The sequence below is a fragment of the Harpegnathos saltator genome, unplaced genomic scaffold (genome assembly GCF_003227715.2).
Source record: "Harpegnathos saltator strain DR-91 unplaced genomic scaffold, Hsal_v8.6 scaffold522, whole genome shotgun sequence".
NCBI lineage: Eukaryota > Metazoa > Arthropoda > Insecta > Hymenoptera > Formicidae > Harpegnathos > Harpegnathos saltator.
In genome coordinates, this window is record NW_020230341.1 from 446,720 (window position 1) to 464,682 (window position 17,963).

The 17,963-nt window shown below is 48.5% G+C and overlaps 1 protein-coding gene across 4 annotated transcripts; it reads left to right on the forward strand.

Annotated features, from left to right (window-relative positions):
* The first annotated feature begins 392 nt into the window (after positions 1–392).
* LOC105190288 (aquaporin AQPcic) lies at positions 393–16,976 on the forward strand. Of its 4 annotated transcripts, none has more exons than XM_025302993.1 (5): positions 393–701; positions 10,185–10,372; positions 11,257–11,400; positions 13,277–13,732; positions 15,170–16,976. In XM_025302993.1, the coding sequence occupies exons 1-5, from the start codon at positions 431–433 to the stop codon at positions 15,173–15,175; spliced, it is 1,065 nt and encodes a 354-aa protein (XP_025158778.1). In that variant the 5' UTR covers positions 393–430; the 3' UTR covers positions 15,176–16,976. The 4 variants fall into 4 exon arrangements, with proteins under 4 accessions (XP_025158778.1, XP_011151289.2, XP_011151286.1 ...); XM_011152987.3 differs by having other exon boundaries at positions 395–701; positions 15,167–16,976; XM_011152984.3 differs by lacking the exon at positions 393–701 and adding an exon at positions 9,531–9,697 and having other exon boundaries at positions 15,167–16,976.
* The last annotated feature ends 987 nt before the right edge of the window (positions 16,977–17,963 follow it).

Here is a 17,963-nt window from a genome sequence, read left to right on the forward strand (position 1 = left end):
CCCATCTCGCGGTCCATATTCTGGAGGAGACACTGTGCAAATCAAATAACGAAGCTCAGTTCGAGACTCTCTCTCTCTCTCTCTCTCTCTCTCTCTCTCTCTCTCTCTCTCTCTCTCTTCCGTCCCAACCTCTCATTGCGGCACGACTGTTTACTCGGTATCGTGTCGACGCGATGCCAAAAGCTCGCTTCAAATCATGTCACAATGACGCTTCCTCAGGTAAACTCAGCCAAAGGTAGACACATCATGGGAACAAGGTAAAGCGGTAAGAGCGGCAAACTCGCTCGCTCGCTCGCTCGCTCGCTCGCTCGCTCGCGGCAAGCGCGATACAAACGCACAGCGATATACGCGGTGACGTTGCTATTTCTGAGGTAGGGAGAGCGAGCACGCGCTCGTGTAGGTCGAGTGTTACAGCGCGAAGAGTGGCCACATGTCCTCCGCGACAGAAGCGGGCTTGCGATCACTCTCGTTCATAAAGAGACTGTCGGACGGAGTGTGCGGGTCTCTCTCTCTCTCTCTCTTCCCTCTCTCCCTCTCTCTCTCTCTCTCTCTCTCTCTCTCTCTCTCTCTCTCTTCCTCTCCGGTGGTTCCGAGACCGTCCCCCATTGGAACTTTCGTCGCCGGGACACGTTTGTGTTTGTGGTGTTGTGAGTCCGCGGGTCAGCCAAGTTGCGCCGTCATGCCGGCCGATTTTCGCGCAGGTAAGTCCGTCCTCTCGGGTCTGTTCGGGACTCGGGACGGTCGACGGGCGCCGCGGTTAACAAGTGGTGGAGAATAAATCGGGGACCGAAATAGAATTTCGCCATAATTGGAGCACGTGGCGCGCGCGCGCGGCCGCGGAGCGAGTGCGTTTGGGACGCGTTATCGAGAGGCGCGGTGGTATCGGTTACGTCGTCGAAATAACGCGTCGCCTATGGGTTTTTAATTAATGTTAGTCATTAAATTTTCACATTCGATGGCGCACGATCATAATGGAAAGTGATTTAAAGTTAACACGCGAAGATGCGTGTTAATGCGTGTTAATAGAGGCGCTATCAAACAGACCGTGCGTTCGCGATAAAACATCGGAAGAGGAAGCGTGACACAGTTCGCAAACCGACGGAACGAGGTCTGAGACCTTGAACGTGTTCATAATTAAGAAGCGGTAAATCAAGCTTCAAGTCGATTTAAATGTTGTTACGACACAGGCTTGCGTATTGATTCGCTCGTATATGGAGCGAAACATATTCTTGGACTCGACTCGAACGTACGAGACTTTGAGACAGTCGTACGACGCAGGACGAACAGATCAGACAGCCATGACTCAAGCATTAAATGTAAGACGCTGCATGTAAATACTCGTGTTCTTTTCTTTCTATCGCGTGACGGAAGTGGCGTTTGAACGTTGATGACAAACGATCAAGTAGGAACGGCTACGAGAACGTTGCAGCGGAGTCGAGCGCAACGAGACGGAAGTTTCGCAAATGGAGCTATTTGTTAGTTAGCTGCATTAAATTAGTCAGCTTACACGTTAATGAAACGCCCTAGCGCGACGCAGCTATTTCGAAATGCTATTTCAGGGCTAGATTGCGCGCGAGCGAAATTTCTCCGTGACATAATGATTCGTCTTCGTGTTTCGTGATCGTCATTGGAAGTGGCGGTAACGTTGCCATTCCGCGGGTAAGTGACTTCATAACTTCGGGCCGTCGACCTTCGCTCGAATACTGAATTGGTCGTCTTCACCTTCGACTTCCATTTTAACCGAGTGAAAATAGAATCCAGTTACATTAACTCTCCTTGGCTTTGTCATACGGAGAACGGTAGATTAATATAAAAACTCCGCTCCGCCGGATTAACCGTAGCCGAGAAAAGAAAAAAAAAGAAAAAAGATAGAAAAGCACGAGAACAGTGGAACAGAATGAAAGCGAGCGATTAAAGGGAGCGCGAAAACAATTACTACGATTAATCCGGTGCGGAAGCACCGAAAAATTTGTCGGATGCGCGTTTCTCGCGATTCTCGTGCGCGAGAAAAAGAGAGCTCGGTTTGTGCGACGGGAATGGAGACCGGCTGAAAAATCGGCGACAAGAAACGATATCTCCGTTATCGCTTCGTTACCGATAGCGACGGATTAGTCCGAATATTCGGCCGTATCAAAAGTAGGCTGAGATAATAGAACGATCCAACTGAATAAAAATCTCGTCCCGGTAAGTAGGGATCTCCCTCTTTGCGCATCTGAATTTTCGTTTCAGGATTCAACGCGAGTCAAAGAGAAAATCGGTTGCAGGATTCGGTTACAGGAGTCTCTCCCCCATCCAAGTATCGATGCTCGCGGTCGCTCGATCCTTCACGGAATCATTCGCTCAACGATCAAAGTGCATGCTTTAGCACGATTAAACGACAATATCGAGCAATTTACGAAAGATAACAATTATCGCCCGGCTCTGTCGGGCAAAACAATTTGCGAATTCAAATTGGATTTCGCATCGCGGTGTTTAACGTAGCGAATTTTAATACCGTTGGCCGTGGCGCGTATAATAATACGCTTGCATTATATACGGCATGTATTACATCGGGATTCATCGGCGTCCATTGGGATCTCAATTAATATTTTTTATACCTAACATAAGCGCATATACGTTACACGAATTTTCGAATTGATGTGTCATTTGGATAATTACGCGCATAAATATCACCGTGGGCAATTTTATCGCCGATGCGCGCACACGTCTATTGTGATCGACGTCCGTGCGCGGAGCGGACACGCGATACGACGACAGGAACATAATCCGTTCTAATAGGAGATTTATGTTAATATAATATTACAATCCGTGGACCGAGCACACGGCGATCCATTTTCTCTTCGTGACCATTTTCTCTTCCGCGCGAAAATTACGCGACGCGCGCCTCGTGCGGCGTGAAGATTTCGCGCACATGCACGGGGACGAATTTGAAATCCGGCATTGTTTAAATTTCCGTCGTATCTCTCTCCGTGGAGAGGTATTCCGGAGCGTCGAACATTACCGCCACACCTGGTGCGGTTTCGCCCGCATTGTAATCTGCGTTCGCGTCGCGGAACATCCCCCGGCCGCGGTGTCGTCCTCGCGCGATTAATATGTTAAGCGTTACTCGCGTGCGACACAGTTACAATCTCATCCACGGCCACGCCGTGCTTCTGATTTCATTCACCGGCGATCGCCGCCGGTTGCACACAGCGCGCGCGCGAGGTTGCCTCGAGGAAGAAAGATCGTCCTCGCGAGATACTCCATATCGCTGAAATTTCTGCACATCGAAACCGCGAGTGTTTCGCTCTGCGAGATCGCGGCGTATAATTTCAAGGATTCCTCCTCCGTCCGTTCAGGCAGGAGCACTATTTTTATCGACGCGCCGTGAGAGATTGTTGTTTCGTTGATAAGGCCAACGGAATAAGCTCGCGCGCGCATCAGGTGCAGCTCTCTTGAGCAGCGCCGCTCTCGGCGAGCTGCAATGATTTTTCACGCCCCTCTCTTGTTTTACGCGACTTATTAGGCAAGACGAGTCTGCGAAGGCGATTGAGAAATGGAACGATGGCACATCTCTTTACTCTATGATATGATAAAAGATATCGTATTGACGATGAAGTTGCCTTTCCCTAGCTCTCTCTCTCTCTCTCTCTCATCCCGCGATAGGCGATCCGTCAATATTGATCCGTTTCCGACTTGTTTCAAACGGGAAATCTCGATTGCCGAGCCACGATTATTACGCCACTTAATTCGCTTGTTCGCTAAAATTGTGCATTTTGCGTGCGATATCCTGTGACATACAGAGAGACTACTGCACGTATGATGAAATCATCAAGCTGTTTTATAATTATGTTGCGGTACGTAACGTCACTCGCACTCGAAATATTCGAAAATTTTATTACTGTTATCGTATCGCGAAGGTTCTTACGAACTTTCCGCGACGATGGAGAAACAGACAAAGCGACGAATGTACGTTAATAAGTTTCGGCTACGTCGTACGGCATGTCGCGTGATGTGGAGTCTCTCTTGTCTCGTATTTATTGAAATTGAAGTTACGCGCGAGCACTTGACGGATTTTGGAATTATTTGCGCATATTTTACATACATATTTACCGAACGGCAAGAGCGCGAAGTCGCCGAGAATATTTATACAACAGTCGGCGTGCGATTAGACTTTCGACTCGTCGAGTCGATACGGCGAGCAACGTCGGTCTTTATCGCTCTAGTGTGTGTTAACGCACTCATTCCGATGTCGATGTCGTATGTATGTAAGCGGCGAAGCTGTTTTGTGGTTATCTCAGTTCCACTAAATAAGTGCTGATTTATAATTAACGAGCGCGTGTTAATCATGCAAGAGCGGGAAGGGGGGGGGGGGACTTTCTTTGCGATACGTCTTCGAAAAGTGCGTCGTTAGCGTGTGGCTTTAATTAATGCCGATACAAGTGAGGAGAAGTAACGATCATCGCTGTCGGTCAATCAATTTTGCATTGTCGTACGACGAAAAAGAATCCCGGGCGAATTATCTCGAGCGAGGAAACACGCGCGACGAGTGAGAGATCACAATCGCGGGAGCGGATGGAGAGACACGGAAGTTCTTGTCCGACGAATTAAAACTTCAACGTCGTTGTTTTCTTCGCCACGTAACACTTCTTGCATTCAAAATTCTTCCCACGCTCGCATCTCCGTCGTGCAATCTGGCGTAATTGGCGGATGGATCCGATGACCGATTATGTAATATCGGCGAGCTAGTTGAAAAGTCTCCTCCGGGAGGTATTTTCGCGTCTTCCGATGCGAAGAACTTGAAAGAGATACGGAAAAGTCCTCTATCGCCGGAGGCGATTAAACGATAACTCTATACATTCTCGTTATCCTAAAGGATACATTTCATAAACAGACACGACTTACAACCGCGATTCTATCGATGATCGCGCACTTGCTGCACGATTCGACCCAAGTCGTGCGGTGACGTCACATACATAAGGAGCGCGCTTGAGCTATGCGCCAACGCGCGTTCATTATCGTGCGTGCTAAGAAAAGAAAGCTGATAAAATACGATTATATAATTATAAGGCGAGATTTGTGTCCAGGCCGCGCCGCGCCAGCGGAACTGCGCCGCTCGGCGTGATGTAACACCGTTCGCGAATCGAGCGACTTTCGAGAAAGAAGCGCGCGCGGCTCCGGCGAGTGCGTCAAAAACTGACGGCCGATTACGTCGGACGAATGGAACTTGGCGTCGATACGAACGTAAAGGAAAATCGATCCCCGCGACCTTGGCGGCCACAAGAAGATCGCGTCGACCTATCGTCGTCGTGTACGCACCGTGTCACGGATCATTAGTCAATTTGTGTCGGCGTTAAACTAACGTTTAACTTGCGCTCGGCCGCTACTACTATAACGCCGTTTATCGGTCTAACGGGCGGATTATGCCGGCTAATTGAGGCGTAATCTCTTGGCGGCGTTCCCGCGGCGAATTAGCCGATTGTATGCAGATCGTAGATTAAAGCTTCGTTAGAGGGAGGACGATCGTCCGTCTTGAGTGGCGATTAAAGACGCGAGAGCATCGAGCGGCGTCTTTTTGCGCGTCTCTTTCGCGCTCGCGGCTTTGTCGCGCCGCGCCGGCGCGATTTGTCGACGCGGCGTGAAAAATCGCCGGGCGTAATCTCCAGGTGATCCATCGCGATCCGCGATTCGCGATGCTACTATGTGCGCGTCGGTCGTACGCGTTTAATCCTTCATTCTGATCGTCGTGACGTTACGACGCTGTAAAAGCGACGTCCGACGGCGTTCTCCCGTCGTTCTCCGCTCAATTAACGATCTTGAAGTGAGCTTTGAAAATTAAGTGGCGGAAAATGTCGCGGGGCGTATCGCGAGGCGTATCGATGCAAATTAGAAATGATGAGCTATAAAGATCGGATTGAGATGTTTTTCCTCGGAGCTTTGCAAAATGTCTCGCTTTTATGCGAGGACTCGCGTAACGAGCATGTCTCTCTCTCTCTCTCTCTCTCTCTCTCTCTCTCTCTCTCTCTTTCTCGGTAGTAAATTAAATACAATACGATGAATATGCAATTCCGCAACTTAAGCATAGAAAATCGAATAACCGAGTGACTGGCGATTTGGCGAGAACTTTGTGGAAGCACGTAGTGCGCGAAGTTTATTGGCGGGATATGCATGAGTGGGTCATCAGCAATTTGTAGTCGAGCGGAATTGTGCGATAATTAAGTGCGCCTATATATACTTTGTATATATCGGCAAAAATTTCAATTTTCAGCCACGACAATACTCGACAATATCGCTTTGCGTTTGCGATATTATTCGAGATTAGTCGAACAATGTTCATTGAATTATCGGCGATACACGATACTTTTAGTTTATCGTATTAGTCGGCAATCGCGAAAAGAGAGAGAGAGATTTGAAACGCGCGTGCGCTCTCTTCTGGAGAAATATTCGTCCACTATATTCATCGCGCACGGCGTGCGTTCATTCATTATCGGCGGATAAGAATTATCGATACGCTTTAAAAATAAAATCGCTTCGCGCTAAACTCTTGACATTTCGTCCGCCATTCATACTTGATATTTGTGATAAAGTGGATTTCATCACCGATCTGTCGACAAGTTCGGCCGCCTGTAACGTCTATAATTGTACAGCTGTAAACACACCGATCGAGATTTCCTTGACACATTAGAAAAAAGAGGCCGTGCGATAATTTATTGACGTTGTAAAACTCGCGCGGACTAGGAAACACGGCGAAGACTTATTACGCAGATGCTATTCAAGTTTTTGTCGTTCGGTCGGGGAAGCAGAATTCCGCGAATGAGCTACTGTATATTTTCTATTTTACGGCGGCGAATACGATAAAAATTTGTCTCCGCGTCCGCGGTGTTTTACAATTTTTCGCTCATTGTTCGTGTAATTGCCGCTTCGTGCAAAATTCAATCCCCCAAAGAGGAAGAGGAAGAGGAGAAGCAAAAGAGAATGATGTTTCGTTAAGTTACACACAGTCAGTTATATAATATCGATATTATTTAACCTTTAGAGAGCCGGCATTTGAGATTACTCGAAGATTCCTCGAAGAAAATCGATAAAAAATGTACTTTATATCGTATATTCATCGTACTGATCACAAAGTACTGATCACGGAGACCATCACTTAAGTGGTGGTCCCGGCCCTGGGGGGTAAAGACAATGTTAAAATTTTCAAATTTTAACAAAAATAGGTTTCCAGAAGTTTTCTAGGTCGCTGAATAAAATGGAACTGTCAGTTCTTATAAATTATGAGAATTTATTCCGAGAGATGTTCCCTAATATGATAATGCTCTCCTTTAGCATTATCCAGAGCCAACGACATGGACGTAGAGAGTGTGTACTCCTTCTTTTTCTTATTTTTTTTACTTTTAGTTTTTGAGAATTTTTCTCTATTTTTTCAATCTTCTTTTTTATTTTTAATTTTTATTTTTTATACTAATTATATGCATCACTTTATAATTATATTTCTAACATTTTTCTCAACTTTTTAGAAATGTTATATCTTGACTCAAGCATTATTTTTCCTATTCAGGTTATAGCAACTTATGGCGTGTATGTGTGAGCACGTAATTATTTATTCACATATTTCCGCTAACTCGCGTTTATGGAGAAAAAAATTGCAAATGGGAGAAGGGCAGGAGGTATAAACTTGTATCCGGGATATGCGAATATCTATACACACATAAGTAGATGAATGTTGAACGTGAATGCAACCAACTGTTGTCTACCGCCACTATAGTGGTTTTTCGGCTCTCTGAAGGTTAAACCGCAAAATAGGACGATTCTTTTTCGACAAAGCTTTGCGATAATCCGTCCCTACAGATTCCATCGCGCTACACAGAGCGCGCGCGCGGGCTCTCCTTCCGCGGAAGCTGAGACGAAAATCGCTTCACACAAGAACCATAATTAATTCACCGTGATTCCGCTCACTCGCCAATCGCATTATTTCCGCGTTAGGAATCTGCGTCCGACGTCGTCGGCTGCAACGGAGAGTCGCTAAATTGCCACAAGTTTCGTAATCCAGCGTCGATTTGTGTCAATACCAGTTTTTATGGCTCACTCGTCGCGAGCCCATTGAGAGCTGAGCGTATCGGCACGTTAACAAATTTATCGTTTACATTTCCGTCAATCGCGACATGTAAACAGACATCGCCAGTGATTAGCTGTACTCGCGAAACGATTTGATTCATTTACGAGCGATTGAATTACTTTCATCGCGTGTGCCACGGGGACACTGCTGTCGGAATATGCTTTTGACTGACGAATATGAGCCGCGGAACACGTTACAGCAGCTGCGAAGCCGTGAGAGGATCATTTTTTTTCGGGAACGACGAGGGGGGAGGAGGAGTGTGCACGCGATAACAAAATTTTGCATCTGCTGTGTATCGCAAAACGCTTACGTCCGCAATGTCGACATACGGCGGCCATTCGATATATCAGCGGATCGATGGTCGCGCAATTTTCGAGCATCGAGCATTTTTCTACAAATAGAAACGACAAGCGCATCCCGACGGCAAATCCGATCGCCGACGCGTTGGCGCGACGCGCTTCAACTCATTTGCTCGTAGGATGATGCCGTTGTCGCGACTTCGTCGCGACTTAATCAGCGCGTCGATTTCCGGTCATTCGGCGTTTGACGGAACTTTTCTGTATATTAAATCGACCGCTCGAAGTGCTCGAGTGCTCAGTGCGATCGAGGCGCGTCGCACGTTGCGCACTCATGCGTTGAATGTGTATGAGACGACGCCGCAAAGTCGCAAGTGCAATATATCATCGCGGATAAGTTGGGCATAAATCACAACGGCGCTTGTTTCGCGCGACGCAAACTACTCTAGCCGCGACACAGCGCGATAAGAGGGCCGATTGTTCTGTGCCTCCGAAAATAAAGCGGGTCAAGATCATTCCGCGTCACCGTCGCCTCGTCATCTGACGTACACGCCCCCTCTGCTGAGGGGATGCTCCTCCCCTCAGTTGGACGCCTCGAAGGAGCTCGTCTCGCGTATGCCGTCATTCGGTCGTCATCGAATCGGCCTCGCAAGGACTTTGGTTCAAAGCGCCGCCGAAAATTGTAGACTCGCTCCATCCTCTCTCTCTCTCTCTCTCTCTCTCTCTCTCTCTCTCTCTCTCCAAGGATCTCTCGATCGTTAAAATCGCGAGAGAAGCGGGTGTACAGTCGGGAGTGCGATTTTAAGAGACCTCCGTCTCTCCGCGAACGCTTCTTCTTCCCCAAGACGCGTATTATCGGAAGCACACGCGCGTTTCGTCAAGCCGGTGAGTCGAAATTAGCGACAAGTTCGCCGCGAATATCAGCGAATACGCGAAGCGTGGCGCCCTTTGAAACCGCGCGATGCGGCGCGCGCCGCTCGTCGCACGGCGTCTCGCATAGTTAAACGCCTGTCAGCGGCTAATGTAATCGGCTGATTTAGCCGATCCGCGTTTCGTTCGGGCCGCGGTACAAAGTAACGTCTACGTCAACGTCAACCAGTGAGCGCCGAGCGGCAGCTCGATCTTTTTCCCGTACGGGCGAGCCGAGCCGGTACATCGCGCGACGACCTTATTCGCCGGCGGCGATACGGTATCTACCTTTCTCGAGAGCTGCTCCGTCGGCTTCGATAGTCGCGCAGGCAGTGCCACGTTAGTCGCCCGTGCGCGACGCTGTAGAAAATGTATCGGAATCGTCGCAAAGAGAGAGGCGAGTAACGTGAGAGCGCGTCGGCCAGGCAGACTGTTGGACGGACCCGGCTCGGCACGGCTCGTCGACGTGCGACGATCCTCCTTCGGGAAATTCCTCCGAGGAAAAGGTTCAATGGCGAACCTGCGCGGCGGTCGAGGACTGGTCGGTCCAGCAGCCTGCTCTCGTTTCCACGCCACGAGAAGGTAGCCGAGGAGTCGTCGGGCCGCGCCGACGGGATGCGCGTCGGAGATTTCGTCCAGACGAAATGTAAACCCGATCCTTTATACTCTCGGCTCGTATATAATGTTAAGTTAATTTTTCCATTAACCTCGTAACGCGTCGCCGAGAGGTCTCGTCGTCCCTCAGCCGGACGACGGATCTCTCTCGTTGCGCATGAACAATGTTGCGAATTAATATCGTATCGAGCGTACAGTGTCGGCGAGTGAACGTCGTCGTCGTCTCGCAAATCTCGTTAAAACGGGAAAAACGGCCGGTTTTTTTTTAGGATTCAAGAAGTGGATGCAGGGAGAGGGCACCGTGAAGCGGAATCTGTTCTGCGGCTTGGCGGAGCTGATCGGCACGGCTCTCCTGGTGTTCCTGGGATGCATGGGATGCGTGGGTAGCCTCGGCGTTACACCGCCTCATCTGCAGATAGCGCTAACCTTCGGTTTGGTCGTCATGGTTGTGATTCAGGTCAGTATGCAGGTCGAAGGACCCCTCGGCCGTGGCACGTCCCTCGATCGTTCTCTCCGCGATCGTCGTAGTCTTATAAATTCCTCTCTGAAGAGTCCTGGATGGAAACATACTACCGCGGTCGCGTCGCACCATATGGCGGCAGCGCGGAGACTGCAGACGGCACGATTTACATAATCCCGCGCGCAATTGTGCCCGAAATATACACACACATACACACGTACGTACACCCGCGTGGATTCCATGATTAAATAAAAACGTAAGGGGGAGGGGAACTCGTAGAACCGGATCACATCGAGGTAATCTCGAAATCGAGTCGCGTTCCCATGATGGAAATGCCAAAGAATCTCGACTCCCTCTGCGGCTCGTTCGCGACCATCGGCGTCCCGCGGTAATGCCCCTTGAATAATTCGAAAACAGCCGAAAGTGGAATTCGTCGGAATTAACGCGGTCTCTGGTCGTTTGAGCATTCGCCAGTCCATCGAGATGTATTACTCACGCATCGAGCTTCGCGCAAAGTCCGGCGCTAAAGGCCGCGTTTCACCGCGCCGTATCGCGTTTATACGTCGCCTTTCACTCGCGCTCGCAAAACCGCGATAGAAGCCCCGGATAGAGTTCGCGTCGCGGTTCGTTAGCGGATTTTTCCAGAGCGCGATGTGTATCTCATTAGCTCCGGCAAGGCACGGCGCGTAACCCGCGCGTCGCGGTAATTTCAAATTTGTCACGATGCTTGAGTCGATAAAAACGCAACGTTAGACAATCATCGGTGAAAAGAAAATGGAAGAGAGAGAGAGAGAGAGAGAGGGAGAGATATTTCTCTCGAGACGCTGATGATTATGTATGTACGAATGATCTCGATGAAAAATTCCCCGATTCGCTTTCAGTCCATCGGCCACATCAGTCAGGCTCACATCAATCCTGCAGTCACCATGGGCGCCGTCGTCCTCGGCAAAAAGAGCATTCCCGAGGCTTTAATTTACATCGTGTCGCAGGTCATCGGCGGTATCGTGGGATACGGTATACTGAAGGTAGGTGCAAGAAAACCGAATAACTCTACGCGCTGAATACAAGTAGCCGGGCAACTCTAATTACACGCGAGCAAAGAGAAACAAGTTGGTGAAGCGCGAGCAGCTCCCGTAAAGATTACGGCTGAGTAAAATCGTAACTTGCCGGAGGGATGAGTGTAAGAGCTGAAGATTTGCTTGAAATTTACATCTGTTGTTTTAGAACGTGCCGTTTCGTCTCGAGGCTGTTTGGCCGTGCGATAGTACTGTTTGTTTTCACGGGTAGTACTGTTTGTTTTTAATGGAGGCGTATTTCAGCGATACGGAATACTCCAAGCACGCATTATGAAGTACACTCTTGGTCGAAAAACGCGCGAGGTGTTGGCGCTCGCTCGCTCGCTCGCTCGCTCGAGAGAGAGAGAGAGATACCCGCTGTGTAAATAGAATTTTTACTCCCGTCCTATTGACACACGTCCTATTGACGTGGTGACACATTTTCAACGCGAATGTCATAATTCAGATTTAATAAGTATGCCGAAGTAACACAGCGCGCGCGTGTGCGCACACATGTGCGCGCACAGACACGGCGGTTGTGTTAAAGATGCGATTAACATTTCGCACAATGACATCTCTCAATCGGAGAAGTGATTATCGATGGGGCGCACGCGCGGGAGATATTTATGGGGTTGCACAGCGGGACAAAATAAAGCGAGGGGAATTTGCCGGATGGTAGCAACGCTTAGCGAGACGCGGTTCGCGACCTTTGCTTAATCTGCAATTCAGCGCACGTGCTGTCCAATTAATAACGAACGCTTTCGCGTAATCAGAGGAGAGGCTCGCCGCCGCGGTATCTGTTTCGCGGTGTATAAGACGTCTCGTCTCGGCGCGGCAATATCCCGATAAATCCGAGCACAACGAAACGCTCGGAAGCACAGAACGGGCCCTCTCTTCCCTCCCACCCCCCCTCTCGCCCCCCCCCTCCGCTGCTTTCGCGCATAACGGAAAAATGCATTCCCCGAGGTTCATTGATCGCGGAAAACTACGGGCCGACGCTCGATACTCATCGTGAAAACAATGGAAACAACGGTCATGTGTAAACAAAGGCGCGGCAAATAATGATGCTGTAGAGGCGAAAATATTTCTTCGGAAGTAAGAACACAAGGACGCGCACCGGCGAAATTTCAGGACCACCCATTCGCGCGAGTGTCCTTTGTCGCTGTTGTGTCCGCTCGCGCGCGCGCGCGCGCGAAAGAGAGAGAGAGAGAGAGAGAGAGAGAATTATCTAATACATTTATAATTTGAAAATGCGCGAGCGCATCACGCCGGAATAAACCAAAATAAACGTCATTGTATCCGGGACTTTTATCGAGGTATTTGCTTTCACGAGTAATAAAAGGACGCATTTTCCTTTTCATTCGCTCACATTTCCATAGCATTTGTTTCGCCTCTGTTCACAATGAAGCGCGGCGCGCGTTATTTTGTCGCGCGATAAACGGCAGGCAAACAATGCCGGTCGAAAGATAACAGTTTTAATTTCGGCCAAGAGGAAAAATTATTAAATTAAATTGAACGAGAAGGCGGAGCGCGATGTATAAAAACCGACCGAAGCGTCCTCCTGCGTGCTCTCGTCCTCGCGCCTCCTCGCGCGCGAAAAACAGCGGGCCGCGATTCCCGCGTTTCGCCTAATTCGAGCGGCGAAGAAGATGACGCGCGATTCAAGAACGGTCGTTCGATTCCCGTCACACCACGTCGCGTCCGCGACTCGACTATTGGCCACTTAGTCCGCGGGAGCAAACACTCGTAGGATAAAAGCCTCGGCTTCTAACGACGTTCGTTTTCAACTCTATCCCGTCGCACTGCTCGCTGCCAACTTCCTTCTCACGGATCATTCTCTTCGCAGGTGGTGACGCCGAAGGAGCAACTGACATCCGGCTCGATCGATCAGGCCGATGTGTTTTGCGTGACCGATATACACGGCAGCCTGTCCGCGATCCAGGGCTTTCTTCTCGAAGCCATCGCCACCGGCGTTCTGATGCTGGTCGTGTGCTCCGTCTGGGACATCAGGAACGAGAAGAACACGGACTCGGCGCCGATCAAGTTCGGCTTTACGGTGGCCGTGCTGGCGACCACAGTTGGCCCGTATACCGGTTGCAGCATGAACCCGGCCAGGTCATTCGCACCAGCATTGTGGAACAATCAGTGGGCGCGTCACTGGATCTACTGGTTCGGCCCGATCGCCGGTGGCCTGCTTTCCGCTTTCATGTACAGGACCGTCTTCGGCGTTCCGGATAAGGTCGAGGAGGAACCCGTTCCAGAGGCGGTCGCTCTCAACAGTCTGGAGAGCCAGAAGACGGAGGTGAGACGAGCGGATCGCGAACGCTGAACTCTCGGCTTCTTCTCGGGGTTAGCCCGAATCGCGCGCTCCTGGATGTTTCGTTAAACGTCTCGTTACGCTAAGCCTCTGCCTTGCATTTCTGTCCCATAGAAATGCGGAATTATTCGCTCAGTGTTGCTGAATTGACCGCGCTCGCTACCGAGGGATACATTCTCGCAACGAGCTGTCGAGCTTTGTCCTCGACCGGCCCGATCTTGCGAAAGTAATGCCTGCGAAACGTTATTCATGATCGCGGAAGCGCGCGGCGTAAGCTCCGCGCTGCTGTTCTCGTACTTGCACAGCTCGAGAAACGGATCGTACTGATTTGACGGAAAAATTACAGCCAGCTTTCCGGGACACTCCGGGGCATTTTCAGCGCTCTCTAACGTCATCGGTGAGACACGAGGCGCGCAAGAGGAACCATGTTCCCGTCTCAGCAATAATTCTGGTTAACGACGTTTCGGCGATATTAATGACCGTTTTCGTGCGATTTTAAACGACCCTTTAAAATACGGGAGAAACGGGGCTCATGTGGCTTTATCATGTAAACGCCATGCCCGCCATGCATCAAGGCTTTTCGCATGACGCGGATTATCTTGTAAGGGCCGGCCGTAAAGGTCGACGATAAATCGCAAGGTGGGCAAGGAAGTTCAGTAAAACTGGTTTTACGGGACGTTACCGGAGAGCTGGATTTAACGTCGTCGGTTTACCCGTCGATGCGAGCTCCGAAGTGGATAAAGAAAAAGCTATCCGTCCCGGAGATATTGTATTTTATTCTTATATTTCTCCTTATTTCTCGCTCCGATCGCGAGGATCGCGATTTTATCCGTTACGACGGTTGCTTACAGCCGTAACCCGGAAACCCGGCGGGAACAAAAGCGACCTGGTTTGGGGCATAAAAGTATTTTAATCGCCACAGCCTAAGCACGAGCGCGAGAATATCAAGACGTTTCTCAAGTCTGCGCGAATCTCCGTCTTTTGTTCCCTCGTGTCGTCGTCGTCGTCTGAAGATTCGTCGCTCAAAGGCGTACAACGAAATACTCTTTCAGTTTCACCGTGCACGAAAATATTGCCGGATTTGCAAGAATTAATTTCATCCACGCGCACGTAATAATAGACGGCTCTCGAAAACAATGGTTTAAATCGGAGACTTTCACGCAACAAAAAATATCTACTCTTATTTACGCCTTAATTAAAGCCACGGCTGACTAATGTCGACAGGTGATTATTTGCGATGGCGCTATTTATTAACTGCAACGCAGTCAATGCTCGCAATATTCGCTAATCCGTAATCATTAGCGGTCCTCAAACATCCTCGAATTTCCGAAAGCGTGCGACAAGATATCTCCGCCGTTCGAATTTGCGCGAGCTGATCGAGTCGCGCTGAGAGATTAACGGCGCATTTCCGTTTTCCAGCAGCCCTAATTCGCTGGCGAGGGGGAGAAGGTGGCAGGCGATCGAGGTGACAGGCGATAAGGGGAGGTTGGAGGTCGTCGATCGACGTTTTCGCAACGCGAGAAAATCAAAGCTTCGGCACGCTTTTGGACGGAGAGGGTTACTGCGTGGTCTGGAACGCCTGGACGATTCAACAGACTCTCCTAGCCTGAGGATCGTGGGCGATCTTTAAGGCTCAAGCAGGACGTCCTCGCAATCCCCGAGATATGCGGGATAGAAGACAATCATCTCGGCTCGAGAGCGTCGAGTGGACGCGTCAGATCATCGTCGACATAAACTGTCGTGGCAGGTTCTCACATGCATACCTGACGAGTCGTGCTGTTTCGTTAGCCGTTGAATGCTTTAAGAAAGCGAGCGTCTCCGTGGTCGTCGAGCTTGTGAAGCGACAGTACGACCTAACTCGCCCTAACCCGAATCTTGGGGATAAGATCTTGAAGAAACTTTAATGAGAAACTTTTTTAGAATCTGGATTTTTAATTAGACCTTAGTCGTGACCCGCTCGTTTAATTAAGGGCCGCGGAATGAAATTCTTACGCGGCGTGCAAAGGTGAGCCTCGACGTGATCCGCGAAAATGTCTCGTAATCGCGAATAAATGTTTATCGGCGCGACATGCGAGATCGACCCCGGCTAAAGTCGCACCACTTTCTCTCTGTAAAATAGTGTACATTCACACTTGCCATAAGTATCCCGATCATCTCGGCATTTATTGTTCATGTACAATATATTGCGTGTATGAAATATTGTATATGCAATATATCGTGTATACGTATATTTTTTCGTGTCTATAATAAATACTAGAGATAAATTATTGGATGTGCGGCTCGATGTGGAAGAAAATAACAAGCAGATGAATTTGATGTTTAACATATTCAGTTTCATGATGTTTCATATCAAGTTTCATTGAAACAGTTCGCACTATTTTCGCTCCTCTCATCTCGTACGCTCGTCGTATGTTTAATGGTAGTTACGCACATAAAATGTCTGATTAAATGTTATAATACTCCTATGCGATATCACTTGATAAATCGTTTTCAGCGGTTATTTGTTTACAGTTGGAAAGGGTACAGAAGGAAGAGAGAGAGAGAGAGAGAGAGAGAGAGAGAGAGAGAGAGAGAGAAGGGGAAGGGCTGAGAAATATAGAAAAAAAAAAAGGAAGAATGGATTATTTTGTACTCACGTTTGTGTTGATCGTTCGGTAGCCGCAAGCGAGAACGTCGTCGGTTCTCCTTCGGGCGAACCGATGACTTTTTACGTATTTTTATCTCGTAAATATACGATCGCGTGCGCGCGCGCTATACTTCTACAGTTATGTGTATACTCGCTTGCAATGTGACGGCGGGAAAAGCGCTCGTTGTCGTCGGGAAAAGAGGTCTTTTCTACCCGTCGAAGCGGCGTGTGCTTTCGACAGCTTCCCGAACGCGAGACAAATAATTGTGTGTGTGTGTGTGATTTTACTATTTATGTGCCTTACCAAGGACCACACGAATATATATATATATATATATATATATATATATATATATATACGTATGCGTACGTGTGCGGAATGACGCGAAAGCGCTTAATTAATGGTCCCGATCGGTATTCGCGTCCCCTTGTTTCCGTTTCCCGCGGAAATGGAAGCATCCGCCCTTCGTGTCTTCGTTTGATCCTGCAATCGTGATTAAACATTCGGAGCAATTTCGAATTTTTACACACTGATAAACCATGCACGCACATTTCGTTTGAGTTTTATGCTCGTGGCGTAGTATCAAAACGCGCAAATGAAAATAACAGCTCTGATTGAAAAGGATTGAGCGAATGTCATCGCGAAAAAACGTGACGCACGCAAAAAAAGAGTGTAACTTTTTGATTTCCCTCTTTGCCGCGAGCTGTATGCACCACCAAAATTTGTAACTCGCTCGCAATCTACATCGCCCGCGTCCGTATCGGAGTACAAACATTTCATCAGTCCGTCTAAAAACGGCGGAAAAAAAAGGATAACAAAGACTAATAGCGTTATCCTCTCGCGCTTTAATCGTCACGCGCTAATCGACCATCGATTGCGACGACCATTTATACGCGCGAGAAACATTTATAGTATCATGTTTAAATTATTACCGTTTAACGAGTCGCGTGTAATTCTCGCTGAGCATGTATGTGATCATTAACAATGAGCTTTGACGTGCCGTACCGCGTATTGTGCAAGTGGGGACAAAAGCGAAATATTTCGCCACTTTTGTCCTCGCGATAATATATTATGCTGTTTGTCTTTGTCACAATGTAAGCGATTACCAGCCGCGTAATTTCACGCGTCTTAATAGACGAGTGCAAAAATGACTCTGTAAACATCCGAGTTATTTACTTTCGTTATCTACGTTTCATTCTCCGATGTTGTCCAAGAAGATTAAAAAGAAAATGAAAACGATACACAAACATAATGTAGTTCAATGCGTGAGATGCAATTTCATCGTGTTAATATGTTAATGTATTTTATAATAATAATAAACTTTAGCATTTCAATAAATAAACATTAAATAATAACATTTGAAATTAGTCGCGATATGTAATAAGATTCGTTCGATTAAAGCATCTCTCAGCAGGACGTAATGCACGTAGCGCATAATATCTGCAAATTTCAGCTCTTACATCACCGTATCGTTACAATGCAATTTCTGACTATTATTTCTTCACGAAGGAGCCGCACTGGGTCAACGTGAGGTCGCCACAAATGGCCGAATTAAAAAGAAAACAAGGAAGGTGGAGAAAAAGGAGGAG

What these genes read in the sequence shown, in the direction of transcription:
- LOC105190288 (XM_011152987.3), top strand. Translation starts at nt 431, where the DNA reads ATGTCCTCCGCGACAGAAGCGGGCTTGCGATCACTCTCGTTCATAAAG. An exon ending in GCCGGCCGATTTTCGCGCAG is followed by an intron (nt 702 to 10,184) that starts GTAAGTCCGTCC and finishes GTTTTTTTTTAG; the next exon opens with GATTCAAGAAGTGGATGCAG. An exon ending in TCGTCATGGTTGTGATTCAG is followed by an intron (nt 10,373 to 11,256) that starts GTCAGTATGCAG and finishes ATTCGCTTTCAG; the next exon opens with TCCATCGGCCACATCAGTCA.